This window comes from Carettochelys insculpta, chromosome 6, assembly GCF_033958435.1.
Source record: "Carettochelys insculpta isolate YL-2023 chromosome 6, ASM3395843v1, whole genome shotgun sequence".
Classification (NCBI taxonomy): Eukaryota; Metazoa; Chordata; order Testudines; family Carettochelyidae; genus Carettochelys; species Carettochelys insculpta.
The window spans coordinates 72,375,291-72,389,964 of NC_134142.1; the positions used below are offsets into that span (position 1 = coordinate 72,375,291).

Genomic DNA, 14,674 nt, shown 5'->3' on the forward strand with positions numbered 1-14,674 from the left:
CTCCCCTCCAGCCAGGCGTGTGAGGAATGTAGGACACTTTGTTTACGCACCTCTAGCCCTGCTGTTTCTCTGAGACCACCCCTGCCCGCCCCAGCAACACACAACTGCCCCCAGCCACTCTGATTGAAAAGCTGTTTCGCTCTTCTCTCTCTTCCCGCTCTTCTTTGCTCTGTCACCTAGAAATGCTTTAGCGTAAGAGCAGCAGTGCTAAGGACAGATCACTTCCTGGGATTGTTCCCTGCTATCAAGAAACAAACTTGTTGCGACACCACAAACATTGTTTAAATTACACATAAGACTTTCCTATTTTTTCCAGTTCTTCAGTTTTGGGTGGGGGGGGGCAGGGGGGAATGACAATACCCAGGGAGGGGCATCCATTCTTCCATTTAGTTCCACTACATACTTGTCTCAGAGCCTCTTTCCTTTAAAGCAGGCTGGGTCAGATTAGGAAGTAGGGTCCAGAGTGTTAAAACACAAATGTTGATTCTTCAGCATGCCAGAAAATGCACTTGGGAATTCTAAGGCCTTTTCCCCAGAACATCTGCACTACTGGTTACTGTGCAGAAACAACACATCCTTGCTTTAATCAGCCAGCCATTTTATAGCTGTGTGTCTCTTGTACAGCCACCTCTTGCATCTGGTAAATTAATCTTAGCTCCTGTTTACTTTTTAATATGTCTGGAGAACAGCAGAGGCTCTCAAACTTGAGTACAGGTTGAACCTCTCTAGTCTGGCACTCTCTCATTTGGCAACATCAATAATCCAGCATAATTTTAGCTAGCCAGAGGACTACTTATCATGGGGATGGCCAAATTTTCTGTGATTTCATAAAGTTTGTGTCCAGCCACCAGCCCCAGCTGTAAGTGCTCTGTGCTGTTATTTAGCTGTAATTTACCCCAAATGTCTTCTAAGAGCCCAGTAAACAGTGCAAGTGGTGGTAACATGCCAGACAATATTGACCTCCCATGGTCCAGCAAATTCTCTCATTTAGCACCAGTCAAGTCCTGAGGGTGCCGGACTAGAGAGGTTCCACCTGTACCTTCAATCAATGTCATGGAGGTGATGTTTATACTCTCAAATCCTTCAGGCAGTAGTTCCCAAACTTTTCAGCATCACACCCCCCCCTTTGATTTTTGAGAAACATTTGTGCCCCCCAACTTCTTCTTTACCATCATCCAACCCCCTTTTAACAAAAAATACAATTCATAATTTAAAAGAAACACAAAAACTTGATATAAAAATGTTATTTAAAATTAAAAATAAGCATAAATAATTTTTGGCCCCTTGAAGGTGACTGGTGCAGCCCCAGCTGGCCAGTTACCTGAGCCCCATGCCAGCCACCACAGCCGCCTGTGACTGCCGCCCACCCACCTGCGGTGCCAGAGCCACCTGCCTGAGCCCCGTGCTGCCCGGGCCAGCCGCCTACCTGCCCACTGGCTGCCTGAGCCCCACGCTGCTGGGACCAGCTGCCTGACCACCAGCCACCCAAGCCACCCACCCAAGCTCCACGCTGCCAGGGCCAGCCACCCACCTGTCATCCCGAGCTGCCCAAGCCCCGCGCTGCCAGGGCCAGCCACCAGCCCAAGCCTCCTGAACCCTGCGATGCTGGGGCCAGCTGCCCAACCACCACAAGTCCCACAAGCCAACTGGCCACCTGAGCCCTACAAGCCACCCGCCTGAGCTGCTCCCATCCCAGTTCTTACCCCATCCCCATCCCCCTCACCTGAGCCAGGCACTCCCAGTCCCCCATCTAACCCCATCCTCCTCTGCCCTCCCACAACCCACACTCATTCACCTTTGCAGAAGGCTGCTAGCTCCGCATGGGTCTTTGCCAGCGGCCTGCTTTTTATAGCAGCTGTGCCAGGTCACCCATGTGAAATGGCAAGGGCTGAGAGCCGAAAGCAAAGGCTGGCACTTTCTTCGAATGGGGGGAATGATGGGGAGGGACTGGGTCACCTCGCACCTCCCTGGAATTTCTTGATGCCCCCCCAGGGGCACTCCCCCAAGTTTGGGAAATCATGCCTCAGAGAAACACTAGAAATGTCCAGCCCTTTGTATTTATTCATGACCAGGGTTGAAAGTAACAAATTTCTCACAGGGAATGTACTATCACAACTTATCCCTGCCCCACCTCGGGGGGCTGCTACAAACAGGGCATGTAAGAAACTTAAGTGTTGGGTGGAGTGTGGGGGGTCAGGGCAGAGGGACGGCATGGGGGGCCAGGAGACGGCGTGTGGGACATTGTTCCCTCTAAGATTTTTCTCTCTCTCTCTCTCTCTCTCTCTCTCACACACACACACGCATGCACACACCCCCCCCCAGAAGGAAGGGGGAAGCCCCAGCTCAGCCGTACACGCACATGTACACACAGGGACGTGGGGGCCCAGCCCCACACTCACACACCCCATAGTGAAGGAGAGAATCTACCTCTCCCACACCCATGAACAGACGCTTCAGAGGGCAGGGAAGAGCTGAGCCCCCACGCTTCCCCCATGCCCCCGCCCAGTCACACACACACTCAGAGGGAAGGGAGGAACACAGCCACACAAACACCTATGCACGCACCAGAGGGAAGGTGGGAGTCCAGCCCCACCATACAGTGGGAAAGGGGGAGCCCAGACACACACACACACTCCAGAGGGAAGCGGGGACTCCAGCCACGTACTCGCTCGCTCGCTCGGACACACACACACACACACACACACACAAGGAGGGAGCCCAGCCACACGTGCATGCACACCCACAGAGAGAAGGAGAGAGCTCAGACACACACACACACACACACACACACACCAGAGGGAAGAGGGAGTCCAGCCCCCCCACACACATGCTCAGCGGGAAGGTAGTATCCCAGTCCCACACAGATCCCAGAGGGAAGGAGAGAGCTCAGCCCCTCTCCACACCCAGAATGAAGGGGGAAGCCCCCGCCCAGCCCCCCTCTATCCCCCACAGCCACTCTGCCAGCTTGGGAGGAGGCCTGAGGGCTGACTTACCTCAGCCCCACCCCTTCTGGGGTGTGGAATCAGGCATCCCCCCACCTCGCTTTGCGGCCCAGCATGGCTGTCAGCTCCACTGGCCCCCACTCCAAACCTGAAATGATGCTCCTGAGTAAAGGGCTTTGAATGCTTGTTCACATGCACCCTGCTTTGTTCGTTCATGGTGGAGGCAGTAAACAAGAAGGAGAGGCAGGGTCACCAGGCTCTGGCGCCCACGTTGAGGGATACTAACCACCGCTATTTATTTGGATGAAAGGTTTTTTTCCCATATGGTTCCTGCTATTCAGGATAGCAAAACAGCAAGCTACCCTAAGTATGATTACTCCTGGGCCCCTCTCCTCAAGTTCAAAAGAGTAATGCCCCAGGAGCTGTGGGATGAGTTTGCTGCCTTTGTCCAGGGTGGTAAAGCAGTGGCCTGGACCTCCATCCAGGCATTTTTAGACAAAGCAGATTCATTGATGTGTGTCATCTTGATTCACGAGCTCTGGGCAGTCCGCTTCACGCGTCGTGCATTTCTACCTCATCCGTGAGCGTGACCAGACATCTTCAATCATGAGACAGGTTAAATCCAACTCAATCTTATTTGGAATGAGTTAAAGTCATCCAGACCATGCTGCTTTGCTGACACTGGGATAGCATGGACGTGACTGAACCATGTGAAGACAAGAAATAGAGCTAACTTCTGTCTGCAAATTGATAACACTGTAATCTCTAAGTATCAAAATGTTTCACCAGTTTCAGATAGACTCTGTAAAAGAGCAGTGACAAAACTCAGCCTTGTGGAACTCCTCAGCTGAGTTGTTGGGAGGAAAAGAAGTCATCTGCCATCTGCCTCTAAGTTCACATTTGGTATATCTATGCAGAAGCTGTATTTCAAAGTAACTCTGTTACACACAAAATCCATTTCAAAATAGCACTTAGCTATTTTGAAATACAGCATCTACACATACAGAGCCTATTTGGAAACAGGACCATTGAACGCACTATGGCTTACTTCAGAATAAGCTCTATTCCCTATCTTAACCGCACCTATTTCAAAATAGCTATTTTGAAATGGATGCTATTCCTCGTGGAATTAGGTTTACCAATTTTGAAATAAGCCAACCACTGTTTTGAAATTATTTCAAAATAGCAGTTGCGTTGGGTAGATGCTAGGATAGTTATTTTGAAATAATAGCTGCTATTTAGAAATAATTTTGCATGTAGACCTGCCCACTGAAAGAAATGTACAGACCCATTCTACAGATCCAAGGAGCTTAAGGAGTTTTTGGACATTAGACTTGGTATGTTACCATCTTTTCACTGACATTTGTACAGATGGGTGATCAGTTGGTGGGCAATATTAAAATAGAACACTGGTTTCTTCAACAAAGGTAGGACTACCAATTGTTTAAAAATTGCTTTTACTCTCTCATTGGCGAGACATCAACAATCTGGCCAATAAAGTGCTCAGGTATTCTTAAGACTCTGGCCTTTATCAGTCTAGCTAAACATAGATCCATAAGATCTCTTACTGACAAATGGATTCAGTCAGAGAAGACTGGCAAAAAGAGTTAACACCCACCCAACATTACAGAAAGTTCTGATTTGATTCATAGGGTAAGTAAAGGTTTGAGTGGTTCCTATTTTTGTTAAGTGGATTGCCTGTCTCTCGCTAGCAAATGCAACTCCAAGGATAACATTAAGTAACTTTTTATTTTCATGTTTTAATTTTCAACTTTAACTTTCCATAGAATAAGTGTTTTATTTAGGGATAATTACACAGCTTAGTAACAATTTTCTTCCCTACCTGGAAGGAAATGCTGAAGATCAGAGATCCTGAGAAAAGAACTGAGTTTGTCTGACTTATTTCCTCTGTAGACAAACCTGGTCCACCTCAGAATGTGAAAATCACAGACGTGTGGGGATTCAATGTTGCTCTGGAGTGGAAACCACCCCAAGATGATGGCAATGCACAGATCTCAGGGTACCAAATCCAGAAGGCTGACAAAAAGACAATGGTGAGAAATACTGAGTCTTCTCAGTAATTACTAAAGTCACTGAAATTGGGTGAAAGGAGAGTAGGGCCAGATAGAGCACAAAAGTAGATATTGAACCAGAACTTTCAGGGCTTGTGTCAATTGACATGATTTTTAATCTTGTTCAGAACAAGCACGTTGGAATTGAGTAAAGTTAGGTTGATTTCATCTGCGACTAGGGGAACTAAAGCAGTCTCCAAAGATTTACAAGGACAGACCCTACGATAGCTTACATTTAGTTTATAAAGTTGTATACGCAGTAACCATAAGGGATTGAAACTGTTGTGTTTTATACAAGCACAATTTTTTGCCAGAATGAAGGTCAAAGTAAGAAAATAAGCTTTCTAATTTTTCTGAGAGCTCAGTGTTTCGAGCATTGGCCTTGTAAACCTAGGGTTGTCAGCTCAGTCCTTGAGGGGGCCATTTCAGGGTCCAGGGCAAAGAGATTTTTAAAAAAAATCTGTCAGGAATGGTGCTTGGTCCTGTGGAGAGGGCAGGGGACTGGACTTGATGTCCTCTCGAGATCCCTTCCAGTTCTATAAGATATGTTTAAAGGAGCTTGTGTGCTATCACTTACTCTCATCAGAATTGTTATCCATTCCCAAAATCCTTGGTGTGTGATAGGCTGTTTTCTTCACTAACACTGACAAGGAAGGTCTCCATACTACACCTAATCCACTCTCTGACCCGTTAAACATTTTTCAAGAAATCCAATTTTTTCAGACAATGTACAATCTCATTATAGGAATGGTACACTGTTTTCGACCGCTATCGACGCACCAACTGTATAGTATCAGACCTGATTATGGGGAATGAGTACTATTTCAGAGTCTTCAGTGAAAATTTGTGTGGACTGAGTGACACGGCTGCAACAACTAAAACTCCTGCCTACATACAAAAAACAGGTAACACCTTTTTCAGAGCTAAGGTCACAGAAAACTGACTTGTGGGTAAGGCACACTTAGCAGGTTGAGTAATGCATTATATATAGGAGAGTAAAGAATTACTGGGCATAGGAACAGAGAGTTTTTCATTACTTAATATGGAGCACCTACAGCTTCTAATCTTTTAGATTCCTTAAGCAATTAGACTGTGACATACTTATGTATTGTCCGCCACAGATATTTATGTCATAAGTCAGGCAGCCAGAATTCATGAAATTAAAAACCAATTTAGGGTGTTGTTATCTTCTGGGTTTTGAGCTGTTAGTGTTCATGCTTTCAAGCTTTCCATGCAGTCATAAGGGCTAGAAACTTTTAAATTAAAACAGTTTTCCCATAATCCCAGGAGGTCAGGCTTTTAGGAAAAGAAATACCTCATTACATGATAAAAGTTGGCAACACCGATGTTTTAATACTACTGCTTTACTAAAACAGTATAAATAAAAAAACCTTACAAATAGACTGTGTTGACTAGGTCAGACTTAAGACAGGATTCTGACTGGATTTTTTTTTTTTTTTAAATTGCAGGCACCATTTATAAACCACCCAGTTACAAAGAGCATGACTTCTCTGAAACCCCCAGGTTCACTCATCCCTTAGTAAACCGTTCCGTGATCTCTGGATACAATGCTACACTCTGTTGTGCTGTAAGAGGAAGTCCTAAGGTACAAATTACACTAGTTGCCATCTATGAACTGCGACAAGTCAAAAGCCTACTATAATTACCCTAAAATCAATGCCAGTTTCATGTGTTCTAATTATTGATCTACTTTCTAGGAAACCCACCCAGATCATCCCTCCATAACCTAGAAATAAATAGTGTTCTTATGAACAACACAAATATCAACAAAAGCAATACAGTGATATAGCATGAAATCTAAGGTTTTAAATGCCCAAGTCAGGAAGTTTAAAATTACAGATGGCATAGCAATGTGAACTCTGGTCCCTTCCATGTATAATTATAACACATTTTTTCTTATCTTCAGTGCACCTGAGTAACTTTTTTGTTTCTGAATACATATTGTGTAATCAAGTAGTAAAATACATGGCTGTAATTGGTATGTGCAATGGGACAGCATTAAGAAAAATTGAAGGCAGATATTTTCACTGTCTTCACTATTAGCTGAGTTCTATTCAGGATAGACTATACTTGATACCGATATTAAGAAGAATATAAAACCTGGGCAAAGATTAGATTGAGCCTCTGACAGCAGACTGAAGGGGGGAGAAAACAGACTTATGTAGCATGGTACATTTCTTAAGTGCTTGTAAGTGCTAATTACTCTGAAAAAAATCAGGCCCTAAATATGGCAAGTTAGGCAAAATTAGCAAACCTTAGAATATTGGTCTAAAATAGCTCTGTGCTTCAGTTCTCCATCTATAAATGGAATTAATGTCATCTGATAGGCATGTTAGGAGGACATATCTATTCATGTTTGTAAAGCATGCAGATGTTTTTGTGATGAACACCCAAAAAAGCCTATAAGTAAATTAGTAATTCTGTAGTCAGTGCAGGGTTTGGAAAGTGTGCAGTAGATACTAATCAAAGCCACACACTGAATGAAGATAAAAAGAAATAGTGAATAGCTAAGTTAACTATTTCATGAGCATCTTCTGTCTTGTGAAGTGAATGAATCAGGGTACCATGAAAGCAATAGTATGTTATCATGTAATTAAAAATTGTGACATAGCACACCCAAGGGGGGCTGTGTAAAGGCTGCACAGGCAGCCATAAATCTACAACTTCCTAACTTTTGTTTTTATACTCTTCAGCCAAAGATATTCTGGTACAAGAACAAAGCGGATCTCTCTGGAGATGCCAAGTATCGGATGTTCAGTAAGCAAGGGGTATTGACCCTGGAGATCCGAAAGCCAAGTCCCTTTGATGGAGGCTTGTACACCTGCAAAGCTGTGAATGAATGTGGAGAAGCTGAAACAGAGTGCAGATTGGATGTTAGAGGTAACCAGATTTCTGCAGACTAGCAGTTCTCAAACTGGAGGACTGGGACCCCAAAGTGCTGTGGGGTCATCCAGGCATATGTGCAGCCCTGTGAGCATCTCAGAGTTCTGGGCTGGGGCCTATAGGGGGTGCACGCTAGTTCCAGAACCTCTCCTTGAAGCAGAGCTCTTTCTTAGGCAGCTCATTTCTGTCCCCAGGAGTGTCCCAGGGTCCCACCCCTCACAGGCAGGAGACCAAGGGGAGGAACTGCTCCCTGGCCAGCTCCGCCCCAATGAGGGGCCCTGCTCTGCCCCTCCATCTGTGGGACAGGTCTGGCCCAGCAAGATCCAGGCATGTTTCACCCCCAAGCCAGGGGACACACGTACCAGCACCTTCCTGTTGGGCACCTGGCTTGGCAGGCTAGTGTGGTGTGATTAAGACTCCATCATGGCATGGTAAATTGTTTCAATGGCTAACTACTCTCACCATTTAAAACTGCCTTACTTGCAGAGTAGGAAATAAGGCCCCCACCCTGGGCTGAAGCCCTTGGGCTTTGACTTTGGTCTCCTACATAGGGCAGCAAGACTCAGATTTTGGTCCCTCCTGTCCAGGATGGTGAGGCTCAAGCTTTCACCCTCCCAACTGGGACCACAGGACCAGGGTTGAGTTTAGCCTCCTCTCCTTTGGTCAGGCAGATGGGGAGTTATTAAGCTCCCATTATGGTTAGTATTCCAGAAGAAACATGAGACATTGGAATGAATGTCAGAAGCTGAACAAACAAACAGTGTGCTGTGGACAACAACACTGTACAATAGGCAATACTCTGCATTTCACAACTGAAATTCCGGAAAGACTCAAAAATGATGAGCCACAATAGCTGTCAAAATATGCAAATAATGGCTGCTATACAATCAATTATAAAAGGTGTCATTGATCACTTACTTTGAGACAAAGGCTTACAGCACAAAAGGGACTATTTTTGGCTACATATTGTTAGAAAATCTATAACAAGAGTTATAAAGTACTGTGAACATGCGTGGTTCTTTGCATGGAAGTAAATTTCAGAAACAGAACTAACCAACATCCTGTTAACAAGGATGGGTGCAGAATAGTGATTGGTGGCGATGTGCCTTTGTCAAGGAAGACTGACTTTTTCCAGTTCAAAGGTATTAACAATACTCACTACTATCCGATGTAGTGGGTCTTACCCATAAAAGCTCATTACCTAATATATAAAATTAGTCTTTAAGATGCTACACGACCGTGTGTTTTTTGTGAAGCTACAGACTAACAGTTACTCCTCTGAGACTGATACTCAAAATTGTTATGCGTACAATAAAATGCTAGAAAAAATATAGTGCAAAAATTAGTAATCTGAATACAAAAAGCAACAAGAGTAACTGTCATTCATCTCAATGGAGAAAAGAAGCACAGTGTTCTTTTGGAAAAATAATATGGTCCCAGAAAGAAAAGGTGGTGTATGATTACCAGGTAGAAAGTCTTTTTCTTCACAGGTAATTGCAGTAGAAAGCATTTTAACAGAACATTTAAAAGGGAATGCACATGGCTGAATTCCTCAAGTAAAATGCTGGGCAGAATATAAGAGGAGTACTCCCTGTTAACTATGGAAAATATTTAACATGTAGTAATGCAAAATTCAAGTTCTCTTTGCCTTGGAGTCCATCCACGGAACGTTAACTTTCCCCAAGATTGTAAGGGAGAAAATGACTGCTATGAAGTTTTCTCTCTCTCTCTCTCTCTTTTACCTCACCTTCTTGTCTTAAGCTTTAATTAGTGTCATGTCTTAATTTTGAACTTCAGCTTCTATGGTGTATCTCACTGTCTCTTAATTCTTTTATCTCCTCCAGCACCTCAGTAAAACTTTAAACTCTTAGTTCATCAGCAATTCAAGGTATGAAGCAAAATGACATAAGTAAAATAATTAGTATTGGGTAAAGTAACGATGACTAATGGTTGGGTAGCCAGAAAACTGTCCATGCAGAGCCCTTTATGAAAATCCACAGTTTATGGATAATCAATAAGGTTGTTTTTAAAATCATTACATTTAAATTGTATTCCTGCAAAGTACCTTTTTTGGACTCATATTAAGTTAGAGGGTGTTGAAGACTCTCCAGCCCCTCTCAATCTTAAATAATCTGCAAGGATAATGTCCCTTTTAATTCACCGAAAGTTGCCTGATGTACACCATCTATTAGTACAAGACCAATTTGTCACAATGTCTGGATGTAGTAGTTTAAGAATTATGTTAAGTTTAAAAATTGTTGTTTGTACATGTATCAATAAGTACCTTGACAAACCTCTCTCTCTCTCTCCTTTTTCTGTCTCAGGTGGTGGTATGACTGAAATTTGGAGAGAATGAAAGGAAATGAGAAGAGAATGAATAACAGATAAAATCACGTACACCTAATGCTCTGCTTATCTTTAAGTGTCATTTAATGGGGGAGGAAGATGTTCTGTTTAACTACAAAGTTCCAGATATTTCCCTGCTCAGAATATCTTGAGTGTTACTGTCACTAATAACCATCCAAGAAAAACATTTCTTCATTAACAAAAGAGATTCGCATTTTAATATAGAAACATTACAGTAGAACCCTGAGATATGCACACTCGAGTTGGACATATCTCAGTTAACACGACTCTGAGTGGGGGGAAGCTGGGGCCTGGCTCTAGGCTCTCTGCCAATCAGGGGAGCTGGGAAACTGAGCAGTGCAGCAGCACTGGTAAGTCTCTTGGCGCCTGTGCATGGTCTGCAGCCCGGAGCCAGGTGCTAACTTCCCACAACTCAGACGAGCAGGAAAACTGACCAGCACTGCTGCACTACTCAGTTTCTTGGCTCCTCTGAGTGGCGGGCAGCCAATTAGGCTGCTGCCACTGACAGGAGCGTTTTTCCCACTCCTGGCAGGGACGGCAAGAGTCAGGCTGTGGCCCCTGACAGGAGCAGTTTCCCAGCTCCTGTCAGAGGCCACAGCCTGACTCTTGGCTGCCACCACTGACAGAAGAAAGCAAACTGACCAGCACAGCACAGCTGATCAGTTTCCCTCTTCTGTGAATGGCAGGCAGCCCACAGCCAGCCTCTGGGCTGCCCACCACTCACAGGAGCAGAGAAACTGACCAGTGCTGTTGCACTGGTCAGTTTCCTGGCTCTCGGACTTATGTGAAATTTGACTTACAAGGGGTTGCACAAGAATGCAATCTCTGCGCAAGTCGGGGATCTACTGTATAGGTAAATGAAAAACTGATTCACCATCTGTTAGATCTGAAGTGAGCACAAACACTAATATAAACTCCATATGCTAAAATAAATCCTCTTCTATCACTTTTAGAATTCTAAAATAGGATGCTTGTACAGGTTGAACCTCTCTAATACAGAACTATCTCACCCAGCAACAACTGTGCATGATTTTAGCTAGCTGATTGTCCACTTACCCAGGGTGTGGCCAAGCTTCCCTTTGTCCCATAAAATTTGTTGACAACCACCAATCCTGGCTCGCAGTGTTCTGTGCTGTTATTTAGCTGTAATTTACCCCTAAATGTCTTCTAATAGCCCAGTAAGCAGTGGCATTGTTGGTAATGCTGCTAGACAATAATGACTTTCCATCATCCTGCAAATTCTCTTGTTCGGCACTGGTCAGGTGCCGAGGGTGCTGGAACAGAGACGTTCAACTTGCACTGCTCGGAAATATCACAGCTAGGAAAGTCCTAACAGATAATTTGTACTAGTTCTTCAACACTGTCACCCCACAGGACCATGCATAAAAGTGAGAACTCACGGGATCTCTTTCCTCTTTCAACCTCCAATACCTGATTCTCAAACTGCTTGTCTGTGGACTCAAGAAGGTGTTTACAGATCCCAACTTGCCCACAGAACACTATTCTAGAATCTCTGGACTAAGCTATCGCTTTGCTGTACATAAGATAGTACCTGCAAATTGTTCACTAATCATCATCTTGTTTGGTAATTACATAAGCATGAATCCCTGTTTTTCAGATGTTTCTACAATTGAATGACAAACATCTGGAAAGAACTGAAATTCAGAACTAGTGTTCTGTCTCAGGCAAGACCATGAAATATGCAGTCAGGAAATACAGCATACAAGACAATTTCAAAGCATGAAGGTCATGATGAATTCATCATGATCTTATTTTAATTTTGCATCATTTGTGGTTTTTCAGAGTTCATAAAAACTATTTTACCTGTTTTTTTTTCCCAGACAGCTATGTTCTTTTTGTTAGGTTTTTGAATTTATTTAAAAAAAAAAAAAGAATGACTACCTTCTTTCCCCAGCTGAGTCTCCTGCTTCTAACTTGTTACTTTGCACTGTATAATCTTTTTCATCTTATAGTAGTAGTTAGAAGTCCCTACCTGATATTACCCTCCTTTTACATGGTTTGAAAAAGCAGGCACAGAGAGAAAACCCATCTAGGAAACAAGGCTTTATCAAAGAATTATGTCAGTGTCTTCATATCAATACTCAGTGCTCCTGTTCTCTAAGATGTACCAGTACTGATGTATATTTATGAATCAGCAGATTAATTGTACTACACTGTGAAGTATATCTTCATAATAAAGATACCTGTGGAGTGACAGCTGGATTACGCTGTATTTTATTCACATATCAGAACATGGAGGAATATATCAGCAACCACAATTCCTCTAAAACAAGAGGTACTTTTGTGATACAGGTTGCAGCTCTGAAAATTGGCACTCTCTTGCCTGGCAACATCCATTATCTGGCAGGACCATGGATGCTCCTTGACAGGAGAGTACAGTAGCAGAAGGGTGGGCTGCCAGCTTCAACGAGATGGGCAGCCCAGGTCCAGAGCCCTGTGGCAGCCCACAGAAGCAAGGGGCCAGGACCAGAGCCCCCACAGTGGCAGTGCAAAGCTTGGGCCCCACAAGGGCCAGGGAGGAAGGCGAAGCCAAAGCCCGCCAGAGGCTGAAGTTGAGATCCTCAGTGGCCAGGGCCCAGAGCCCAGGGAGCAAAGGGCACACCAAAGCCCCACTGGGTCTGGAGCCCTGTGACAGTGTGTCCAGCAAGAGCCCTCTTGCAGCCCCAGGGAACACAGGACCAGGGCTGGAGCCCCATGTATTGGCAGACTAGAGCCCCACTGCAGCCCTAAGATGAGTCTGGAGCTCAACACCTGGGGCCATCAGGAACCCCACTGCAGCTCCATGGAGCCCCAGGCTGAGGCAGGAGCCTTGCATGTGGGGCAGGCCAAAGTCCTCCAGTAGCCTGGTGTCAGAGCCCCAAGGCAGCCTTGCAGCAGCGTGGCCCAGAACAGCAGGGAGCCCCACAGCAGATGGTCAAGGCAGTGGGGCGGGAAAGTGTCATGAATGAATGCAGTGAAAGGGTGTTAACCCATAGAGAGACAACTCTGAGCAGGAGCTGGTCAGGAAAGCCAATGGGAGGGGAGAGACTTTTTTGAAATGAGAACAATTACAGTCTGAGGGATCTTTTGTCTGTGTGGCTACAGCAGGGACTGAGAGAGACATGATTGCTCCCAAGCAGCTGGCATGAATTCAGTAAATATCCTGACCATCTCAAAATCAGCCATAGATATGTAAATAGAAGGGAAATATATAGTTAGATGTGCTCAGGTTTTGGTTATTTTGGATTTGGTGTGGACTATCTTTCAGTGGTTTTAGTTCATGATACCCTGTAATCTGTTGAATTCTTATGTGTTGACTACCTATACAGATTTTTAAAAAAAGACAGTGTGATCTCAATCACTATGACAGGTCCATCAGCAGCGGCAAGAAATGCATTTCCCTTGACATCTTCATTAGACATATGTTTGTATCTGTACAACGTCTTCATGAAATTCCACTACATAAATGAACACAAAAATCAAATATCCTAGATACAAGTGATAGCACTCTCAAATGGCATAAGACAGACAAACCTGCTCTGCCGCTGTGAGGACCTCACTGTCTAGTACATGTGATGTCTAGAAACTAATAATAGCTGGGGCATAATATCTTTTAACTGAGTTGGTTGAGATACTGTTTCTGACTTTTCAGTGCCTGGAGTACAAAAACAAACAGGGATGGGCTACTCATATACAGGCTGATCCTCTCTAGTCCAGCACCCTGGCAACCTAACTGGTGCCAAACAAGAGAATTTGCTGAAACATGGGAGGTCACCTCTGCTTACTGGGCCCTTAGAAAGAATTTAGGGGTAAATCACAGCTAAATAACAGCACAGAATACGAAGAGCCAAGAAGCTTGGCAACACCCATGGTAAGTGGATATTCAACTAATTAAAATCATGACAGACTATGGATGTTGCTGGATTAGAGTGCCAGATTAGAGAGGTTCAACCTGTACATTTTAGTGGCTCTTAATGCAGTTCTATAAGCAGGCTGACATGAACTAGTATTTGCTTGTGAAATTGTTAAACAATAAAAGGCGCAAATTTAACAGTAAGCCAAATGGGTTAAAAGAAGCAGAACACGTAATACATTTATTGAAGTTTCAAAAAGTAAAATATTGACGTTTACACCAAAATGCTGGTCTCTCCTCAGATACTGAAAAATGCTGGTAGCTTGATGTCAGTTTAATCACTGACTGATGTGCCACATCTTCCCACAAATCACAAGACGAGCTAGCTAAGAAAGTATTATACCCATATTTCACTACTGCCACTCATTACAGACTACTGCTAGCAAAGGAGCTGCATAGAAAAATCAGTGACAAACTTTCTGTCTGCCTCCTGTGTGCAACCATTGGCTGTGGTGCCAAGTCACCCCATATAAGAA

General features: G+C 44.2%; 1 protein-coding gene across 1 annotated transcript in view; it reads left to right on the forward strand.

The window, feature by feature from the left end:
• Positions 1-12,508, forward strand: part of MYBPC3 (myosin binding protein C3) — a 126,988-nt gene extending 114,480 nt beyond the window's left edge. The window contains exons 28-33 of the mRNA XM_074997265.1: positions 4,857-4,996; positions 5,760-5,919; positions 6,484-6,620; positions 7,729-7,915; positions 9,763-9,806; positions 10,243-12,508. Of these exons, the coding sequence (XP_074853366.1) occupies positions 4,857-4,996; positions 5,760-5,919; positions 6,484-6,620; positions 7,729-7,915; positions 9,763-9,773 (635 nt within the window). The 3' untranslated portion in view covers positions 9,774-9,806; positions 10,243-12,508. The remainder of the gene's footprint in view (positions 1-4,856; positions 4,997-5,759; positions 5,920-6,483; positions 6,621-7,728; positions 7,916-9,762; positions 9,807-10,242) is intronic.
• The last annotated feature ends 2,166 nt before the right edge of the window (positions 12,509-14,674 follow it).